Raw genomic sequence first — 13,539 nt, forward strand, 5'->3', positions numbered from 1 at the left:
AACTTCTCAACGTTTTTCAAGGAAAGACGAATGAGGAAAACGGAATTAAAACAATCCACCTTCCCAAAGAACGGCCCCAATGGAGTGGTTTTAATTTTGATTTGTATAATCGTTGAAAGATATGTGCAAAACTTCAAAGTATGTGGATTAAAAATAAACTCAGACGTCTTTAAAGTTTATTACAATTGGAGGTGGTAGTGTCAAGCATTAATACGTATGTTTACCATCAGACTGGGCACATTTGACGATAAAGAAGTTCCAAGAATACCTGAAGCATCAACCCAAAATATACAGTCGATTGTCATTGTTAAAAGCTGTACTGTACTCACTCACAGTAATACATGTTTTATATACTTCTTTGATTTATTGGATGAAAAATTAAAACAATTACAACTTAAATTTAACACTATAAAAAGTATTTTATGCAGATTTTAATCCCATATGCATTCAATGTTCTTTTCTTTCTGCTTCTGTTATGAATCAAATTTCCTCGTCGCACCATGCTCACCATTTCAGCCGTGGGGGTGTTATAATGTCATGGTCAATCCCACTATTCATTGGTAAAAAGAGTGGGCCAAGAGTTGGCAGTGGGTGGTGATGACTAGCTGCCTTCCCTCTAGTCTTACACTGATAAATTAGGGACGGCTAGCGCAGATAGCCCTCGTATAGCTTTGCGCGAAATAAAAAAGAAAACAAAACAAAGGAATAAAGTTAGTTCTCTATGATAACTAGAAGAAACCGAAAAAAAAAAGTCGTACTTCAGAAATGTTTTACTTTTGAAATACGATTACATCATTGGTTGACGCTTGTACTTAAAAAAAAAAATTTATACAGTATAAAGTTGAAAATGAATAAATAAAATTGTTACGTAAATAAAACTTAAAGCTTTGTAATAAATTTAGTATCAAACTTTGGTGTATGTTTTAAATAAATATCAAGCATTTGAAAACTACAACATTTTTCTACTTTTTCAGCGAAGCTTTGTGGAACGAAAATTTCGTGAAACAGATCAGTTTTATTGAATATAATTTGCGACTATAATTTCCCTCACACACACACACAAATGTTTTATATTTTCCATCTTACATATGAGTAAAACCCAAGAGTCTTCAAATCATTCATCGTAGTTTGAATCCACAATTAAAGAAGGGAATTGTTGTAGGTCGATTCTTCAAAGATCTGCCAAACTAAACTCAAACATTAAGAATTAGTATTCCACATAAAAAGCTAAAACCTGTCTCATCAAAACTGGATGACAAGTTTGTTAGCTTTTTGTTGTTAAACAAACGAAAAAAAAGTAAAATATATATCTGAATTTAAAGTATTCCCAACCTTTAGATCGCAAAATATCTTTAGCAAATTTCATAGCTTAAAGATTACATAGCGCTCACAAAAATCACTGAACGATATTTTCAAACTTGTTATTAATTAATCCTTAATTTATGGACGTGAAGTGTGTGTAGTCCCAGATTTACTTCGATTGATGCCATTGACAAGAAAGTCAATGCAAAAATTTTAATGAAATTCAATTTTTCCACAAGAATAGAGACGCTGTTACGATAAAAAATGTTGGTGTCTTTCACAACAAATATATACAGAAACCAAAGCAGAAGTAACTACGTTCTAAAGAAATTATTTTCAAATTCACACTTGATGTTTGCGTGTACGCAACTATAATTCAAACGACAAAGTCGTTATAGGTTGATTCATGTTGACACTATGATAATACCTATACTGAAAAACCAATGTAATCAACTGTTCGATTAAAGAGTTTTCACTGGATGACAAATGTTTAGCAGTGAAACGAAAATTATTTGTCTAGTTTCACTAAACTCACACTCGTTTATTTCATAATTATATCACATAATTCACGAAGTAGTGACCACTGTATCCATTTTATGACTGAATAATAAATAGAATACGAAAAAGATAGATCTAACACAATATACACCAGTAATAACACACGATAAAAAGTTGATGGTCTACTGATTAACATTCTGAAATTAAGCATCCGTTTGGTTGATTCATTCACATTTCTTAACCATCTAATTGTTCGATATATTTGTTCTTAATATTTCCACGCTGGCAACAGTAATTACCTAATGGAAGAATTTATCACAAGTAAACATATTCGTTCACGGCACAATATTTATTCACAATCTTATTACGAGTAAGCTTGACTTTCTAACGACCTATGATGGAACCACAACACAGAACTAATGCCTTTATCACAGTAAACTTTCAGAAATTCCTTTACTTTAACAGATATTACAACCATAAGCACATAAACGTGGAACATGAACGTAAATAACACTGAACATCAAGAAATTGTTCTTAATGTAACATTTCTAGCTGATCTTTGTTACATATTTCAATAAACGCCATCATTTTACTCACTGTAACAGAATAAAAAAAAAAACACTATTACAATTTAATCAGCTAAATGTCTGTATAATGTAAAATATGAAAATATTAACAAATATAGACAATCAAGTATTGTGCACTGTGTATATTATCAGTTTATAGAAAAATCAAACTGTATATAAGCATATTCTGCAATACGAATTCATTTTCTGTACAAAATGTGAATTACTGTGTTAAAGTTCCTTTTATAATTCCATTAAAAAACGTTAGGTGTCTCCACAATGGCTGGTATCAATCAGTTAATAGCAAATGACCAGGATGAACTAGTTCTGAGAACAAGCACGCCACAAAGGATAAATTTAAAATTGTATATAATCGGGAACAAAAACACATTTTTCTAAACGAGGGATTGTTTTTAAAGAATATACTTTCTTATGTTCCCTTTTTTTTTCTTTTTTTTTTACAGTTGAATATATAATGTCGCTCCATTTTGGTCAATACCTAAACATTATAATCACATTTTCTAGAAAAAAATATAATTAAAAAGGCTAAAATAATTAAAACAGCTGTGTGTGTGTTCAAAGACATTCTTTTTGTTTGTTTTTTATCTTTTACATCCATCAAATTATTTGTTCACTCATACGATTTCCATAACAAGTGGCTCTGTTACTGGACACTAAAAGTAGGGCATTACCCCATCACAACTTCAAGCATAATAAATCTTGACATTTTTAATAATAAAAACAAAATGTTAATAAGTTTCAAAATGCATTCCTATACCTTTGAATTAGTAAGCAGTTGAAGAGAGGGTACGAAACATTTATGATGATTAAGGTTTTCATTCATAGTTTTCATTGTTTTTGTGCGCTGTCAGTTGAAATGGTTGGATGACAGATATATATATATATGTATTTTTTTTAAACAACATAGATTTTTGTAAGACAAATCTTAAAAGCAGCTTATGTGCTATGCCTAAAACAATCAGTCGTCGAAATATATGCTACAGATATTTCTGTCTACAGTTAGCAGATATTGAAAGGTCCTTACATAAGTTTGTGTACATCATAGCTTAAGACTGACTAAATTTTGCAGAAAAAAAAATAAGAAATTTAAAAAATCCTCATTCATGAAGAGTTTAAGGCACATTTTAAAACAGTAGTGCTCATTTTACATTCTTCATTGCTTGTAAACTTTGTTTACTAAATATGCAAACTTTGATTTCAGTAAAGAAAAGGAAATTAATACTGAATTAAAAAAAAACTTTAAAAAATCTACTCTTTGAAACTATGAAGAATAGTATTTACATGATATGTATGAATTATTTTCTCAAAGAAGCTCACTTGTTACTCTGTGAAATAATTTTTATGATTAAGCAATAATTTTACCTGTTTAATTAATTCGTAATTAAGTTACTCATATATTTAGTTTTAAACGTGTAACAAACAAACGTTTCTAAATTTGTAGTTGTTAAAATATGCAGAACAAAGTGATTACCATGCAATAATACAACATACAAATACAGAACTCATAATTCTAAAGGAAATATGTTTTATTTTTTGCCTTAATTATTACGGGCCTACTTACGACGAGAAATTCTGAAACCACACCCGCATCAAGCAGCTCACATGCTTGAAATATTATATAGCTGTCAATTATTAATTAACATATTTAATTTATAAGAATGTTTCAGTTTAATTATTAAAACAATATTCTGTACTCAAGCATTATTTTCATTTTATTTTAGTTGAAACACAAAATATTTTGATATTTAATAAAGAAAAAAAATCCCTCATTTACACCTGGCTAATAATATTTCAATGACGTTAACTCATGAATGATTTTATCCAACACATCAATGTAAAAATGAAATTAGTTTTTAATTCTATGGTTTAATTTGGTCAATTTGAAACCAAACAAGCTTTTCTCTTGAAAATTTTATCTGATGTCTCATACTTAGTTGAAAAGATAAAAGGCTACAAAAAAGTACTGAAATGATGTTTTTAATTTAATAATTTAAAAAAAGATGATTAAGCTACTCCTTATTTTACCCTGTTTTTAGTCAAAACAACAGCCTACTGAAGAACTTGAAAGAGTTTTATGTTGAAATGTAAAAACTACACGTAGTTAAGATCAACATTTACATATAATGAAAAAAAGCACATGAAATGTTGTCTTTAGATTTCTTGCTCAATTTATAAGATAATTTTCTAAATCAGTGTTCAGTTTAATTCGTTTTCTCTCAAAGCAAGTGCTTTTTAACACTGTAATATCTATTTTATTTACTGACAAATGCCATTAAATGTTTCTTGTTTTGTTGAATTTCACCATGCAAGTTATAACTGTTTTGAACAAAGAATCAAACAGCACCATACTATACACAACCCTCTGATCTACCTTACAAACATCAACCAAATCAAACTATGGGTGCCATCTAGCGGTCTAGGTCACACAAAAAATGAATGCAGCAAAGTTATTTATTTTTTAACATCTTAATCTCATGAAACTTTGGTATTTTTACTTCTAATATCAACAACTACGTGAATCTATTTGGCAAGATAGTTGCATATGTCCATTGTAGTTTTAACAATTTTTTTCATCATTTACAGGAGTGTTCCATCTTTTCAGGTACGTGCAATAAGACCACTTGTGGTTTGGTAGCACAGCGGCGTAGCTCCGCTCATGCGCACCTCTATGTAAACTCAGCCAAAGGCAAATGACTGAAGATGTGAGGTATTGGTATGAAGAAGCTCACATTTCCTTTGAAACCCAAGCATCAGTCCATGTGTTTAAAGGCTATTAATCTTCTCCAGTAAAACAACAAGATGGCGGAAGAACATTTGAAAGAGAAATATTTTTATAAAATTTGAAAGAGCAAAGTTTGTAACACTAATAAGTTTTGAAACTCCATGAACATATGAAGTGAAGCATTGGAACATTAACTTCTTATGTCACAGCAGGCACTCTGAGTAAATCATTTATCTCAGCATGCAGGTGATATACACCATCTAGGATCCAGCATAGTCAGCCACCTCTAATATGACTTACCTCCCCCTTGTAACCTCAATAATGTACAAGGTGATTGAAGAGAATATTCAACCGAAGCTGTCCATGGAAACAAGGTTATTTCTCTGTCCACTAGCTGGTATATTTACCAGCGAAGAGGGATGAAACAGTTTATACCATCCAATCACAATATTGGAAAGATCTAAGTCATCTAACATGATCTGAGACACACCCATGAAGACCTTTTTTTCCATTCGACCATAATCACCCCATACTGTTACCTGTGAAGAAAAATATTCAAATGGTTTATAACAAAATATTTTGACATATAAAAACAGAATAATTTGAAACCAGTAAATTATGAATTAAAGGTATCTTAGGAAAATGTTCATTATATAGTTCATAGAGAAAGTTACCTGATTATCAGAAACATAAAAAGTAGATTATGATTTTGTTAGCTTTATAGCAAAAGTTTCTTATTATTCGGAAATTTGAACACATTAAGAACCTTTACAAAAGAAGATTTAAAACTGTGAGATCCTCACCATAAATCCAAGGAAAGTTCAATCTCACTCCTGTTGCCTAAAATTACCTCAGCAATTAGTGTGTCCAAACCTCAGCTAGAATCTTACACTTAACTACAGTTGGAATTTGTTAATAATTTGTTTTTCATTCAGTGTTTTTCAGGTAAAAAGTTGTTCTTTGGTATTCTATACAAATGTATAATTTGACAAGACATCTAGACCTTCTCTGAATGGCAGACAATATTATGGATATTTACTTCGTGCCCCATTACTATAGTTTTAGGTTTAAATATGGATAAGCTTTCATTCTTCAAAGAGGATTATATACCTGAGGCATTTGGTTAAAAATCTGTAGAAAAAATGTAAAGTAAAAGAATGAATGTATTTTATACAGTATTGGAATTATGATTTTCTTGTTACACTTTAAGATGTTAATTTTATCACTGGTTTAACAAACCCCTTGTAAAGAATTTTGCATGAAATAAAATATATACAATCTGTCATAATTAAACAATTTGAAAAAAAGTTGCAAGTTTCTCAACACAACTATTATAATTTTATTATATCTGTTAAACGTAGGAAAAATAATTACTAAGATAATGACAATTAGTTTAGAAGTGATCGTTCAGTACACCAAAAATGTTTAACAGTGAAGTGTTTATTGTGTAACATAATGAAGAAGTGTACTTGACACACAAATTTAATGAAAGAAGAAATTATATGCTGGAATGGATTTGTAATAAAAAAAAAAGAATAAGACTTTATCTAGGTAATAATAAAGAAGAAATGAAAGTTTACCTTCAAGGTAATATGAAAATAATAAATGTTAAGTGAACAATACTAACGCAAATAACAAAGCAAAAAGATCACTAGCAAACAGCAATAGTATGTAGAAGGTAGTGATAAAACCAGGAAGAGCATGTAAAGAGACACTTTGCCTGGAAGATATTAATAAAATAAAGAAAAGAGCAAGGTGGGACTTTATATGAAATATAATAAAACAAGAAGATACCTTACTGGGAAAATAATAAACAAAAAAGATCACCAGAAGAAAGTTCTACCTACAAAATAAAAAAATTCACACATGAAAAAAGGAACACAAAGGGTCCTTTATTGAGAAATATAAGACTACAAAGGAATTTTATCTAAACACCAGTGATAACTAAAAACACAGCAGAATGAGTGACTTTATTAAAGTGTTGTTCCAATAAATACAAAAACAAGAAACAATATCTATGCTGCATGAATTGCCTGTTAAATTGTTTTAGTAGTTAGAATGGTCAAACCTCAAGAAGTCTTGTATTCAGGTAACAGTACAGTTGGGATTTTTTTATAATTTATAAATGATCAAGTTTAGATCAAGCTCTTTCAATATTTGGAAAAACATAAATAACATGATATTTTAAATTCACATTTGTTTACACTGAATGACAAAGTGATTCAGTAGTTTCAGCTCTCCACTCTCATGTAGAAGTCTCACATTCAAATCCTAGTTTGTCAAGTTGAAATTTCATGATAATTTTTAAAATAAATGATCATATTTGAAGTAAGCTGTTTCAATACCATTATAGATTAAATCAGGGATTTGAGACATTGGTTAACATTCAAATTAAAAGATGGCATGTTTACAGCACTAACCACTCCAGGTTTTCATTTCACTTGAATGCTTATAGCATCATCTGTTAAATAATTTCTAACTTAAAATTCTGAATAAATCTAAAGATAGTTCAGAAACGGTGAAAGAAAGGAAACATCACTTAGAAAGCAAATGCTAAGCTAGATGGATGGCATGAAAACATCAAGAAAGCTTACAGAAAAATATAATAACTGAAGCAAAGGAAAAAACAAGTGACACAGTCAAATGAAAGTTATGGAAAAAATAAAGAAAATAAACTGATGCTGAAAGACAATGTGAATGGATTCTGGCCATCCTATGTCTTCTTCATGTGCAGCAGCTACACATAAATAAATAAAGGATGAAAGAATTATCAAGAACTTTAACAAATGAAATAGTCATGAATAAAATCTAGAAGCAGAAAAAACATTTATATAGAGAATAGAGAAAGAAGAAAATCTGAAACAATAATGGAGAAGAATATAGTAGTAGTTATTTCAAAACGAAAAAAAGTATGACCAATAGATACTTTACCTGAAGGACACACCCTCGGTAGTCTTCATGGAAAACCAACTGTTGTTGGTAGAGAGGATCCAGAGTTCTTCGTGCAATTGACGTTTTAGCTTTAGCAATACATTTCCTTCCATTTACTAAGTACACCTTAACATAAGGTGCTGGAAACAGAAAACAAAATCACCATTTAGATACTATATTGTGTATTAAAGATATGCTTCAAATATTGATAAGATATTTTGGGTAATGACCATGATGAATAACACTAATAAATATTTGGAGCAACCTATGATTTTTATGAAGTGTTTGTTTCATTTAGTGGAAAATACTATTTCAATTCACTGGTTTTATGTTTTCCTACTATTAAGTTTACTGAAATAGATAAAAAATCTTTGCTTTATTGGAAAGTATTTATATTTTGCAAAGAAAATGAAATGTAAGAAAATATATGTGTAATTACTTGTTTGTCTGGTTTTGAATATTTTATGCAAAAAAAATTATATATTTCAGTTATACTGAGAGAGTCATTGTAAACTATATTAAAAGTAAGTAGGAGGAAAAAATCCAACAAACACAGAAAGTTACACCAATAAACTATACACATTTCAGTTAGACTGAGACAGTCATTGTATGCTACATTAAACGTAAGTAGGAGGAAAAAATCCAACAAACACAGAAAGTTACACCAATAAACTATACACATTTCAGTTAGACTGAGACAGTCATTGTATGCTACATTAAACGTAAGTAGGAGGAAAAAATCCAACAAACACAGAAAGTTACACCAATAAACTATACACATTTCAGTTAGACTGAGACAGTCATTGTATGCTACATTAAACGTAAGTAGGAGGAAAAAATCCAACATGACTGATTGATTTAGTGTTTTATGGCACAAAGCAGCTAGGCTATCTGAGCCAAACGTCCAGTAAAAAGGTAAAAATAAATTAATTGTAGTAAAATACATAAAAGGGAACGAAGGTAAAACAAAACATCATTGAAAAACAGAAAACGTATAAAACCAATGTTGACACCTAGTCTACAATGTTAAGAGAGAAAGCAGAGTAAGAGAAGTTGTAAAGGTCTTTCCCTAGCAAAATGGTAATGATCATAACCCGCCAGAAAGACTAACAGGTAAGTACAAGAACCACCGTCAGTCACCTGAAGTTGGCCTTTCCAGTCCTGGTTCCTGGTATTGTTGTCATAACAGCCATTATCAAAAGGTAAAATAAGAAGTGTTAAAAGACATATAGCAAAATCGTAATAAAAATTAGCCAAATGCATCAGTTCCAGATAAAAGAAAATGATGAGTTAAAAAACTGTGACCAATGCATAGTCTAGTTAGAATAACTTCCTCCTTCCGAACCTTATGAAAGCTAGATGACCAAAGCCCAATATAGGGTTTTATTTGAAAAAGCTTGTTGTCACATTGCTCACTCCAAGTGGACTGCCAGCTGGCACGGAGCCAAGCCCTGAATACAGGACCATAGTCCATGTATGGAATAGGCACAGTGGTGATAGTGCCAGAGCAGATAGATTTAGCTGCCATGTCTGCAAGCGCATTCCATTCCAGAAAAACTGGATATAAGTAGATGTTAATGAGAAATGGACCAACCGATTTTGAATATCAGTGAGAACAGGGTGTGAGCCAACGTGAAGTGAGTCCAAGGCCAGCAGAGAACTAAGAGAGTCAGTATAAATAGTACAGTTGGAGTACTGTTCAGCTTCAATATGTTCCAGGGCAAGAAATATGGCATACAGTTTAGCAGTGAACACAGAAGCTGTAGAAGGGATTCTGGGAGCAACCACTGAACCACAACAAACCATGGCAGAGCCCACAGAGTCACCTGATTTTGAACCATCCATATAAATTGGAATAGAAAGGTTGTTTGAAAGATGTTCAGTAAATAAATGACAGTACTTCCAATCGGGAGTATCTGCCTTTTTCAGATGACTTAAAGAAAGGTCACATTTGGGGGCTGTAATAAGCCATGGGGGGATGGGCTGACCAGTGGATTCTGCAATGTTTTCCAAGGACAGACCCAATTCATCCAATTGCACCTGGATAAGAAGGCCAAAAAAAGCAATGGCAGATCATCTGTTTTGAAAAAGTAAGACCCTCTGAGGAAGGAAAACACATCCCCAGGTGGGATGCTTTGGTAAGGAATGAAGTTTCGAAGCATATAGCAAAGACAGTTACAAACGGCAAAGGTGCAGAGAAGGTTAGTGAGATTTCACACATAAGCTCTGAAGTGGGGAGGTGCAGAGTCAAAGTCCTTGATGATGAATGGGGTCCAGAATCATTAAGGCCGAAGGTCTGGCAGAGCCATAGACCATTGATCCATAGTCGAGTTTTGAACGAATAAGAGCACGATATATCTTTAACATAGAACATCGATCCGCTCCCCAACTGGCAGTAGAGAGGACATGGAGGATGTTCAGTGCTCTTGTGCATTTGACTCGCAGCTGCTTTAAGTGTGGTATAAAGGTCAGCTTACGGTCAAAGATAAGCCCCAAGAACTTGGTTTCAGGGACCACTGGCAGCAAAACTTCACCGATATGGAGTTCAGGATCAGGGTGGATACCCCGTTGGTGGCAAAAGTGCATGCAAACGGTTTTAGAGAGAGAAAAATTAAAGCTGTTCGCCGTAGTCCACTTCAGTAGATGATTGAGGGCAGTTTGGAGTTGCCGTTCAATATATCTCATATTCGACAACTGACAAGAGATGTGAAAGTCGTCAACATAGAGCCCGTTTGCAAGAGTGAGAGGGAGTTGTTCAGTGATGCCATTTATCTTTATACTGAAAAGTGTGACACTCAAAACACAGCCCTGAGGGACTCCAAGTTCCTGTACAAAAGAATGGGAAAGTGTCGAACCCACACGAACTTGGAATCTCCTGTCCATTAAAAAATATTCAATAAACATGGGTAAATGGCCACGTAACCCATATGTATGGAAGTCTCACAAAATGCCATACCTCCATATTGTGTCATAAGCCTTTTCAATGTCAAAGAATATTGAAACAAGATGTTGGCGTTTGAGAAAGGCTTCTCTGATTGATGTTTCAAGTCGAATTAGGTGGCCCATGGTGGAATGCTGTCGTCGGAACCCACACTGGGTGGACGAGAGGAGGTTGTTTGATTTGAGGAACCAAACAAGATGAGCATTAACCATCCTCTCTAAGGTCTTACAGAGACAGCTCGTCAAAGCAATTGGAGTATAGCGTGAAGGAATCTTGGGATCTTTCCCAGGTTTAGAGAAAGGTAAGATAATAGCCTGGTGCCAGGCATCAGGAAAAACATTCTCCTACCACATATGGTTAAAAACAAGTAGAAGAATATCAAGAGAAGCAGGAGAGAGATAGCGTAGCATGTCATAGTGTACATCATCAGGTCCAACAGATGTACTGCCACACCGATGAAAGGCCATTTTCAGTTCCACCAGTGTAAAGGGACAATTATAGTAAAAAAGACAGTCAGTTTGAAAGGAAAGAGGTGAACGCTCTGCCCGAGTTTTGATGGCCAAGAAGGTGAAGGAACAAGCAGAAGTGCTAGATACCAGGCAAAAGCTTTCACCTAGAGTATTGGCGATGCTCCTGGCATCAGCTACCTCTTGGCCATCAGAGAGTTAGATGAAGAGGGGGACAGAATTGTAGTGCCCACTGACCTTTCGAATCCTGTCCCATATGACCTTGGAATTGATGGTAGAAGATATGCTAGTTGTGAACTTAATCCAAGATTCCTTCTGGCTTTGATGTCTTACCCACCTAGCACGTGCACGAGCCCGTTGGAAAGCAATGCGGTTCGAAAGTGTGGGATATCTACGGAAAGTATTCCAGGCCGTTTTTGAGCCTTTCGCCAAATGGCAAGCAGGATTCCACCATGGACGAGGATATTGTGAAAACGTGCAGAGGTTTAAGGAATACACTGAGCAGCTGCTTGTATAATACAGTCAGTTACAGCTGCCACACAGTCATCTATTGATGGCTGATTCACAATGGCAGGATCAAGTTCTGTGAGAGCAGTGAAAGTGGACCAGTCTGTCTGATCCAGCTTCCACCTGGGCACGCAGGTAGGGTGGCATTGACCACGGTCAGTCTCTCTCAAAAGTATAGGAAAATGATCACTTCCTAGTGGATTATTGTCAACCCTCCATGAAAAATGAGAAAATAATGAAGGGGAGCAAACCAAGAGATCAATAGCGGTAAAGGACTGACTAGGTGTGTGCAAATAAGTGAAAGAACCAGTATTGAAAAGAGAAAGATTGTGATCAGAGAGCATACGCTCTACAGAGCGACCCCTCCTATCAATAACAGCACTTCCCCAGAGATGATGATGTCCATTTAAGTCCCCCAGGATTAGAAATGGAGACGGCAACTGTTCAACGAAAGCATCAAGGTCTGATTGATCATATGTCTCTCCAGGGACAGGACGAGAGAACAAACAGTGATGGTATGACCCAAGGAAACACGGATTGCTACAGCGTCCAAGGGTGTGTTGAGTGACAAAGACAGAGTGGGCACATGCTGATCAACCAATAGAGTCAGCCCTCCATGTACTCGTCCATCACACAGCCTGTCACTTCTGTACAGAGAAAACTGCAGAATGGTGACTGTATCAGCAGGTTTTAGAAATGTTTCTTGTGAGGAAAGACATACAGGATGGTAGGAAGCAATCAGTGTTTTGATATCATCCAGATTAGAACGTAAACCTCGACAGTTCCATTGTATCAAGGTGGCCATTTTTAATGACAGGTAGGCGAAATGGCTGGAGAACCCTTCTGTTTACAACCACATCTTTTTTCCTTATTGTCCTCATTTGGAGGAGGTCTATCAACCTCCATAGATCCTGCCCTGGGTCGAATGGGCAGGTCTTTGTTGTTGGAAGGGGATTCCAGTGACTGAGGATGCGAACGAATGATTGTTTTGCATCGTGGGGTTGGAGAAAAGATGTATCAGAAGAAATGCCTGTATTTGAAACCGAAGGATGTGGATCTTGAGATTTGTTGGACTGTATGGGAGGAACAGAGATGGGTGTAGAAGTCGATTGATCAACCTTTTTAACCATGGAGGTCAAAAGGCTTTTCATTTGTTTTGAAAATGATTCTCTTGGAGGTACAGAGAGATCTGTCTGCACTCCAACTGTAGTTGTGGAACGAAGTGCAGCAGCATATGTCCGAGATGGAGTGGCGGACAGTAATTTCCAAGCCTCAGGATAACTAATGTTATGGGTCATTTTCAAACGCTGCACCTCTTTTTCCTCCAACCATTTTGGGCAAGAACAAAAGTAGGAAGGGTGGGAACCATTGCAGTTGACACAATGTGGGTCCGTATGACACTCACAGGCATCGTGGTCCTTGCCACCACAATGAGCACATGTCAGGGAACCACGACAGGATGTCTTTGAGTGGCCGAACCTCTGACATTGAAAACATCGAAGAGGGTTTGGAATGTACGGCCATACCCTGAAAATTAGATAACCTGCCTTGATGGTGGCAGGTGCATGTGGTGATGCAAATGTC

General features: G+C 34.6%; 1 protein-coding gene across 1 annotated transcript in view; it reads right to left on the minus strand.

Moving 5' to 3' along the window:
• Positions 1-3,895: 3,895 nt before the first annotated feature.
• Positions 3,896-13,539, minus strand: part of LOC143235702 (regulating synaptic membrane exocytosis protein 2-like) — a 138,318-nt gene continuing 128,674 nt past the window's right edge. Inside the window, exons 22-23 of the mRNA XM_076473915.1 lie at positions 8,041-8,180; positions 3,896-5,648 (exon numbers count right to left, since the gene is read on the minus strand). Of these exons, the coding sequence (XP_076330030.1) occupies positions 5,457-5,648; positions 8,041-8,180 (332 nt within the window). The 3' untranslated portion in view covers positions 3,896-5,456. The remainder of the gene's footprint in view (positions 5,649-8,040; positions 8,181-13,539) is intronic.

This window comes from Tachypleus tridentatus, chromosome 12, assembly GCF_004210375.1.
Source record: "Tachypleus tridentatus isolate NWPU-2018 chromosome 12, ASM421037v1, whole genome shotgun sequence".
NCBI classification, from domain to species: domain Eukaryota; kingdom Metazoa; phylum Arthropoda; class Merostomata; order Xiphosura; family Limulidae; genus Tachypleus; species Tachypleus tridentatus.